At 68.5% G+C, this 8,601-nt stretch overlaps 1 protein-coding gene across 1 annotated transcript; it reads left to right on the top strand.

Moving 5' to 3' along the window:
- Window positions 1-692: 692 nt before the first annotated feature.
- ZP1 (zona pellucida glycoprotein 1) lies at window positions 693-8,346 on the top strand. The gene is made up of 13 exons (XM_059710918.1): window positions 693-999; window positions 2,223-2,344; window positions 2,600-2,720; window positions 2,826-2,915; window positions 3,089-3,232; window positions 3,910-4,097; window positions 4,189-4,286; window positions 5,927-6,054; window positions 6,136-6,325; window positions 6,505-6,649; window positions 7,697-7,778; window positions 7,867-7,986; window positions 8,156-8,346. Exons 1-13 carry the CDS (start codon window positions 804-806, stop codon window positions 8,296-8,298), a joined length of 1,767 nt encoding a protein of 588 aa, XP_059566901.1. The 5' UTR covers window positions 693-803; the 3' UTR covers window positions 8,299-8,346.
- The last annotated feature ends 255 nt before the right edge of the window (window positions 8,347-8,601 follow it).

Genomic DNA, 8,601 nt, shown 5'->3' with positions numbered 1-8,601 from the left:
CAGGATGCCCGTCGTGAGCACCTGGCACTAGGGTGGCGCAGGTGTTGGGCTAAGGAGCCGAGGTCGTCCATCGTTAGCAACGGAAGCGGTTGCCGCAGCTTTTACCGGACGTCCCTCTCCCGTGCCAGGACCATAGGAGGCCGGTGCCACTTGGTGCCCATCATCCCCGCTGGCTTTTATGAGCAATAACCACGCGTTAGTAGCTGCCTTGACTCTCAGGAGAGCGCTGTGAGGCGCTACTTGTTCACCTGTGGCCCGTCCGTCCGTCCGTCTGTCCGGCTGCACGCTTTGAGGGCAGGGCTGCGGCTCGGGCTCGTTCCGGGGGGCCTGAGGAATGGGGTGTAAACTAACCCGCCTGCCGCCCACCACCCCTGCCCTGCAGCTCAACCCGAGGCCCTGAGAGTCTGGCTGGGCAGGGAGGGGACCTGAGGGCAGTGGGCGAGCCCGCAGGGCCCCAGCCGTGGATCCGCCCACAGCCCACCTGCAGCTCACCCGCCCTCAGCTGCCCGCTCCCCAGCGGCCTCACCCACCTGAGCCGCATGAGCCCCAGCTGCCAGGCAGAAACCCGGTGGGTGGGCGGCGAGGGGCCGCTCTCTCGCTCTCTCGCTTACCAGGTGCTTTTGGAGCCCCAGGGCCCGGGCTGGGAGGGCACCGCCCCCGGCCTTCAGGGAGGAGTTTCCCCGGCGCCCCCAGGTGGGGCCCCTTTGCCTTTAGAGCGCCCACCTGCCACCGTCCCTATATAAGGCCCGGCCCTCCGCCCTCCAGGGGCTGCAGCTGGGAGAAGCTCTCTGGGATCCGCTCCGATGGCTGGAGCCTTGACCATGGCCTGGGATCGCGGGTTGGCCCTGCTGCTGCTGCTGGTCACGCTGGGGCTGGGCCAGCGGCCACCCCCCACGCCCGGCTTCCCGGGCCTGAGGCACAGCTATGACTGTGGGGTCGAGGGCATGCAGCTGCTGGTGCTCCCCCCGGAAGGCCGCACTGTGCGGTTCAAGGTGCTGGGTGAGTGCCCGCTGACTCGGGGACCCCGTGCCCTGGCTGCAGGGGGGGCTGGGGCCCTCTGCGTCGCAGGGACAGGAAGAGGAGGGGCCGCCCCCCACCACACAGGGAGGGGGAGGAAGGCTGGTCCCCCCTCCGTTTCCCTGGTCCCCCAGGCAGCGTCGCTGTGCCAGTTGGTGCCACCTGGCCACCGTGCGAGCGGCAGGGCCAGGCTCTGAGGCCCAGTGGGCCTGCCCACCGCTCTCGGGGGCAGGGTGCGGCCGTGGGGAGACGAGGGAGGCGGGTTTCCAACCACCGTCCGGCTCTGTGAGCGGCCCGGCTCCCGCTGGGCTTCAGCTCTTTCTAGCCCCTCAGCTGCGTGACCTTGAGCGTCCACCTGGCCCCTCCGAGCCCCCGTTCCTTGTCCGTAAGATGGGCAAGATGTGCCCTGAGGCCTGAGCACACGCGGGGGACGTGCCCACCCCAGGGGGTGCCGTGGCTGTGCCGGGCTGACCAGGGAGGTGGACGCGGAGCAGGTGTGCCCAGGTGAAGTGACTGCAAAGCCCGGTTAGCCTGGCGAACACTCAGCGCTTCCCACTCAGCGCAGCCCCAGGTGCCCGTCCTCACGGGGGGCGCTGGGGAGGCTCCCCACTCACTCCGGCCTCGGCTGCCTCGCCCAGCACGGGGAGGACTCGGTCGGAAAGAACGGACGTAAAACACGCAGCCAGTGCCCGGGACCTACTCCTTCGTCCGCACCTGCGGCTGAGCGCTGCCAAGGCGAACCGAGCCAGAAGGAGCCTAAGACCAGGGCAAGCCGCCCGCCCCTCACAGAGGTGGACACTCGGACAGAGAGGCCAAGGGGCTGGCCCAAGGCCACACAGCAAGCAGCTAGCAAGGCTGAGGCTGGAACCTGGTCTCTGTTCCTGAACCGGGAGGAGTCTTCTCAGCAGACCCACCGCCTGTGGCTTCAGCCTCCAGCCCCTCTCCCCTCCCCTCCAGCCCCTCTCCCCTCTCCTCCAGCCCCTCTCCTCTCTCCTCCAGCCCCTCTCCCCTCCCCTCCAGCCCCTCTCCCCTCCCCTCCAGCCCCTCTCCCCTCTCCTCTCTCCTCCAGCCCCTCTCCCCTCTCCTCTCTCCTCCAGCCCCTCTCCCCTCTCCTCCAGCCCCTCTCCCCTCTCCTCCAGCCTCTCTCCCCTCCCCTCCAACCCCTCTCCCCTCCCCTCCAGCCTCTCTCCCCTCTCCCGCTGCAGATGAATTTGGGAACCAATTTGAGGTGAACAACTGCTCCAGCTGCTACCACTGGGTCACGGCCAAGCCCCAGGGGCCTGCAGTCTTCTCTGCTGATTACAAAGGCTGCCACGTGCTGGAGAAGGTGGGCCCACCCCCTCTCTGGGGGGCGTCCAGGGCCGGGGGCCGGCTTGGCCTCACAGGCGTCAGGCTGGGAGGCCCCTCATGGGCCAGGGATGCACCCACATCACTCAGGGAGCGGGTGGACGAGGGGGACTAAGTCCTGGGCTGCCGCCCACAAACCCAGCCCCCGCCTGCCGCCCAGCTGGGCGCTCCCTGGACGTCAGCCTGGCTGCAGCACGGCCCCCAGCTGCTCTCCCATTTGCCTTCTGCCCTGCAGGCCGGGCGCGCCCACCTGAGCGTGTTCATCGAAGCTCTGCTGCCTGACGGTCATGTGGACATGGCACAAAACCTCACGCTGGTCTGTCCCAAGCCCGCCCACAGCTGGACGACGCCCGACGGCCCGCTGGGCCCATCCACCAGCTTCTCGCTCTCCACCCCGCACACCCATGAGCTCAGCCCCACCCCTGAGCCCAGCATCAGCCCCCCAACCCCTGCCTCCCCAGCCCTTGGGTCGGGCCCCACCCACCCCACCCAGGCCGGCGCCCAGGGGGCCACGGAGGTGACCTGGGGAGCTGACAAGCCGGAGGACATCGGTAAGTAGGACTCCCCTGTGTGCTTAGCCCTGGGACCTATTGGGCAGAGTGGGGAGGGGGGAAGCGGGGCAGAGATCGCCCTTTCCTGGGCTCAGGAAGCCACTCCCTCCATTTCCCTGCAATTTCTGCCCTGGCTCCTTCTCACGTCCTCACCACTCTGCCGCCGGTCCTAGGCACCCGCCCGACCCCGGAGCAGTGTCGGGGGGACTCGGGGCACATCCCCTGCATGGCGCCAGGAAGCTCAAAGGAAGCCTGTCAGCAGGCTGGCTGCTGCTATGACAACACCAGGGATGTTCCCTGTTACTATGGCAACACAGGTACGTTCCCTGTTACTATGGCAACACAGGTACCACGTTCCATGCCCAGCAGGGTCCCATCCTCTGAATCCTGGAGCCATGGGAGGGCCTTCTCTACCCTGTTCCGAGGAGAGCCCGGCGCAGCGTGGACTGCAGAGCAGACCCCTCGGCAGGAGGTGCCCCGGGAACCACCCACTAACAGATCTCCCCGTGCACGTCCCCCTTCCTCTTTTTAAATGATCTTTTATTCTTTAACTGATTTTAGAGAGAGGAAGGGAGCGAGAGGGAGAGAGAAGAAACATCCACGATGAGAGAGAACCATGGGTCGGCTGCCTCCTGCACGCCCCACACTGGGGACTGAGCCCACAACCCGGGCCTGTGCCCTGACCGGGAATCGAACCGAGACCTCCTGGTTCCTAGGTCGACGCTCAGCCCCTGGGCCACGCCGGCCGGGCTGTTCTCCTCGCTTCAGACCTAGAACCTCCGGGGGATGAGTTAGGTGGTGGCTTTCCTCTCAGATGATAGTGCGACCGGTGGCGTGAGACCCGGGTCTGGGAAGGCTGGCTCGGCTGGCACGGCCCCGGCATGGCGGAGAGGAGAGAACCGGGTCCTGGCTCCTCGGCCAGCAGCCCCGCGTCCGTGCTGGGCGCGCCTAAACCCCGAGGCCCTGACCGGTCTCTGACCCGCCTCTGTCCCAGCGACGGTCCAGTGCTTCAGGGACGGCCACTTCGTCCTGGTGGTGTCCCGAGAGACGGCCTTGGCGCACAGGGTCACGCCGGCCAACGTCCACCTGGCCTACGCCCCCACCCGCTGCGCCCCCACCCAGGACACGGGGGCCTTCGTCGTCTTCCGCTTCCCGTTCACCCACTGCGGCACCACCGTCCAGGCAGGCGCGGGGGGCGGGGGAGAGGGCGGGGCCTGGGGCCCGGGCAGGCTGCCTGGGGGGGGCGGGGGCTCACCCGCTGTCCCCTCCACAGGTGGCTGGCAACCAGCTCATCTATGAGAACCAGCTGGTGTCGGACGTGGATGTCCAGGAGGGACCGCGGGGCGCCATCACCCGGGACGGAAGCTTCCGGTGAGGAGGCCGTCCCCGCAGAGGCTGGGCGTGGGCTCGGGGGAAGGGAGCGTGGGTGAGCTGAGGGCGGGATTTGGGGCCATCGGGGTCAGGTTCAAACCCTGCCGCCGGGTGGTGTGACCTCGGCCCAGCCCCCCTGAGGCCCCCACCTGGTGGCTGTGAGCGTGGCCAGGGTCTGCCCAACTGACAGGGAAGCGTGGCCGTGCCCGCGGGCCAGGCCCTCCGAGCCCCGCCTTTACCCCTCCGAGGACCAAGCGCAGGGACCGGCACCCGCAGCGAAGCTGACGGGTCCCCTGCGGCCCCAGGAAGAAGCCGAGCTGTGGCCGCTCTTGTGGCTGCTCCTGTGGCCGCTCCTGTCTGACTTAGTCCCCGAGGAGGCGGGACCTGGGGCGGGCGGTTGGGGTGGTGGGCAGAGGAGCCGAGGGAGAAACCCCTGTGAAAGGGGCAGCAGGACCTGCTGACTCGGGCATGACCACCCCGTGCCCAGGATGCCCGTGGGGGTGCCCCGGGGGATCTGCTGGTCACGCTGCCTCTGTGCCAGGCACCCAGGCCCCTGTACCTGCCAGAGCGAGCGCGTTACCGTGGCTGGAGGCGCTCTGCACCTGGCACCACACGGACAACCGGGCATCTTCTCCCCACCCGCTGCCGTGGGTCTGGGGCCAGGTGCTGGCCTCGGGACACCTAAGGACGAAAGTGTGGGAGGGGGACAAGTGGTCAGGCATTAGGCCCGTGGGTACAGGAGGAAGGGAGCTGGCCAGGATCTGTCCAGCCTGGCGCCAGGGGCTCAGGGAGGGGCCCCCTGGAGCAGCCGCAGCCCAGCAGGGGCCGTGGGAGGCTCCAGGACCAAAGGCCTGGGCGGGATCACAGAACCTGTTAGCTCCCACTTTGCACCAGCGCCCCCCTCGCCTGCAGGGTGTCTCCTCCAGGGCTCCCCAGCCAAGCGCAGGCTCGTACCAGGGCCCTGTCTCAAGCGGAGGTAGCGGTAGATAGAGCACTCAGGAGCTGGGGGGCGGGGGGCGGTCAGGGGGGTCAGGAGCTGGGGGGGGGGGTCAGCTACTCTTGCAGACACCTCTGGGCGCTGGGTATGGCCCCGCCAAGACTGTGCAGGGCACTCAGCGGGTGAGGGACCCGAGACCCAGCGACAGACCAGCTACGACGACAGGGACAAGGGCCACACTGGGCACGTCCTGTCACCTCACCGATCCGACCCCAGCCCTTGAGGGGAGGGGGCTATTGCCATTTTACAAACGAGGAAACGGAGGCTCAGGCTAAGCCGTTTGCTGGGGGTCCTGTGGCCAGTGCATGCTAAGTGCATGCTAAGTACATGCTAAGGACATTCAAGCCCAGGTCTGCCCACCAGGCTTGCCTGGCAGGCAAGGAGGGAGCTTCAAATGCCAGAACGAGGGGGGCCCCTGTTAGCCCCGTGCCCTGTGCCCCGTGCCCGGCCTCCGTCCGCTGGGCCCTGCACGGGGAGGGCAGCTGGGCATGGCAGGCTGAGCTGTCCCAGGAAGGCGAGCAGGGCCGAGGCGAGGGCCGGGGTGCACGTCACCCCAGTGAACCCAGGTGCCCACCTGCCTGCCTGGGCCTGTTGTCGCGTCCGGGACGCTGACCTGCGCCCCCTCCTCTCGCCCGAACTCCAGGCTTCAGGTTCGCTGCATCTTCAATGGCAGCGACTTCCTGCCCCTACAGGCGGCTGTCTTCCCGCCCCTGTCGCCCGCCTCTGTGGCCCAGCCTGGCCCCCTGCGGCTCGAGCTGCGGATCGCCAAGGGTACGTGTCCCCGGGCCCCGCTCCCTCCTCCGCCCGCTCCTGGGACCCGCAGCCCGAGGCTCACGCGCCCTCTGCCCGCAGATGAGACTTTCGGCTCCTACTACGAGGAGAGGGACTACCCGCTGGTGCGGCTGCTCCTGGAGCCCGTCCGCGTGGAGGTCCGGCTCCTGCAGAGGACGGACCCCCGCCTGGCCCTGGTGCTGCACCGCTGCTGGGCCACCCCCGGCGCCAGCCCCTTCCAGCAGCCGCAGTGGCCCCTCCTGTCCGACGGGTGAGGGGTGGCGGCTGCTGGCTGCCCAGGCCTCCCCCAGCCCCCCCAGGGCCCCCCAGGCTCCCCCAGCCTCCCCAGGGCCCCCCAGGCTCCCTCGCTGCCTCCCCAGGGCCCCCCCCCAGGCTCCCCCGCCGCCTCCCCGCCTCAGTGGGCGGCCGCCTCGCCTTCTCTCCTCCCAGGTGCCCTTTCGAGGGCGACAGCTACAGGACGCGCCTGGTGGCCTTGGACAGGGCCGGGCTGCCTTTCCCGGCGCATTACCAGCGCTTCACCGTGGCCACCTTCGCGTTCCTGGACTCCGGCTCCAGCAGGGCCCTCAGGGGACCGGTGAGAAGCCCGTGCCCTGTTCTGGGCTCCCTGTGCCCCGTGCCCCGTGCCCCGTGCCCGCTCCCCATGCTGCTGTCACCACATCCCTCGGCACCCGGCCAGCTGGGGCGGACGCGGGTTCCCAGACGGCTCGCTTCACCAGGTGCCCTGGAGGCCCCAGTGCTGGTCTCAGGGCAGCCGAGGTGGCCGGTGAACAAGGGGGGGGGTGCAGGGGGGGGAGCGCCACCCTGAGGCTGAGCCCCGTCACGGGCTGAGAGCAGCCTCGCCTGACCCTACAGCGTGTCCGGCCTGCTCTGCCAGGAGTCTGTCTGCCCAGCAGCGTCTCCCGCAGGCAGACGCGGCAAACACGGGTGTCCTTAGGGTTCCTGCACGACAGATACACGGCACAGAGGCCACACCCGTCGTATAGCTTTTGTCCCACTGAGCAATATCTATCTTTCATGTTAATATACACAGACTCTCTATATAGTTCATTTATTTTTAAAAACATTCCTATTAATGTCAGAGAGGAAGGAAGAAGGGGAGAGAGATAGAAACATCAGTGAGGAGAGAGAATCATGGGCCAGCTGCCTCCTGCAGGCCCCACACTGGGGATGGAGCCTGCAATCTGGGCCTGTGCCCTGACCGGGAATCGAACCGAGACCTCCTGGATCCTAGGTCGATGCTCAGGCCCTGAGCCACGCTGGCCGGGCCCCTCTACATCTTAAACAGCTGCACGCCAGCCTGTCCTCCCCCTGCCCGTGGGCACTGGGGCCAGGGCAGGTCAAACCCCACCTTCTAGACACCTCCTCTGTCAGTCACTCGCTCAGGGAGCAAGACGGCCTCCCAGGGGCTCTGCGGCCGGAGGAGTCCGGGGGACAGGCCGAGGGCTGGGCAGTGGTCCCTGCCCTAAGAATCTGGGCTGTGGGGAAGGAGAGGAGATACATGGGTTGCACACTGGCCCAGGGGCCCAGATGCCCCCCGCCCGCCTGGGTCCGGGGTCCCGGCCTCGGTGCTTCTTCCAGGGCCTGAGCCAGCGCCTGCCTCGGCCTTTTTCTCCTCCGCCAGGTCTACTTCTTCTGCAGCGCCTCCGCCTGCTCCCCGTCGGGGCTGGAGCCCTGCTCCGCTCCCTGCGGCTCCAGGACTGCACGTGCGTCTGGGGTGGGGGTGTCTGTATTCTTGTATCCGTCTGTCCTGGCCTCTGGGCCTCCAGCCGAGATGCCACTCCTCCCCCGCAGGCCAGCGCCGGGCCGCGAGGGGCCGCGGGGACACTGCCGAGCCGCAGGACGTGGTCAGCTCTCCGGGGCCCGTGGGCTTTGTGGACTCGTACAGGCAGGAGCCCGCGCCGGGGGCCACAGGTACGGGCCGGGGCTGCCGGGGCTGCTCAGCAGGGACGCTCGCGTCGTAAGGGCAGGAGACATCATTCGTTCCGTGGGAGCAACAGAGGGAGAAGGCCCGGCGGCCGGCGGGAGGTCACCAGGCTGGAGGGAGGCCGCCCACCCTGACAGCCTCGCCTCCCCTCTGCAGGCTCCACAGGGAACTCGGACCCGAGGCTTCCCCTCGGGGTGGCCCTGCTGCTGGCGGCTGCGGCCCTGGTCCTGGGGATCGGTGTCTTCGTGGGCCTGACTCGGGCCCAGGCCCCGGGGCTCTTGGGGGGCAGCAGGGGCTGAACGGCTCAATAAACGTGTTCTCAGGCTCTCTGTGCGGAGCAGACTTTCTCGTCCCCGAAACCTGTTCCTTAGGTCGGCGCCGCCCTCGCAGTCGCCCGTCTCACACGCTGGGGCCAGTCGGGTTCCCCGCGTCCGGATTGGGGAGGCTCGGTGGCTCGGCCTCTCGGGGAGGAAACGTGGTTTTCGGGGGGCGGGCACCTCATGGTAGAGGAAGGTGACGTTGGGCGTCAGGGGCCACAGGAGCTGGGACTCGGAGCCCGCAGGGCTGGTGGCCTGGGAGCGACCCAGAGCCCCTGGGACCAA

The sequence above is a fragment of the Myotis daubentonii genome, chromosome 9 (assembly GCF_963259705.1).
Source record: "Myotis daubentonii chromosome 9, mMyoDau2.1, whole genome shotgun sequence".
NCBI lineage: Eukaryota > Metazoa > Chordata > Mammalia > Chiroptera > Vespertilionidae > Myotis > Myotis daubentonii.
Note: the sequence above shows the minus strand (reverse complement) of the source record. Positions and strands in the feature narration are given on the sequence as shown.

Coding starts and splice junctions, on each gene's coding strand:
- ZP1 (XM_059710918.1), top strand. CDS start 804: ATGGCTGGAGCCTTGACCATGGCCTGGGATCGCGGGTTGGCCCTGCTG. Junction 3,233..3,909: donor CTGTTACTATGGCAACACAG/GTACGTTCCCTG, acceptor CCTCTGTCCCAG/CGACGGTCCAGTGCTTCAGG. Junction 6,650..7,696: donor GCAGGGCCCTCAGGGGACCG/GTGAGAAGCCCG, acceptor CTCCTCCGCCAG/GTCTACTTCTTCTGCAGCGC.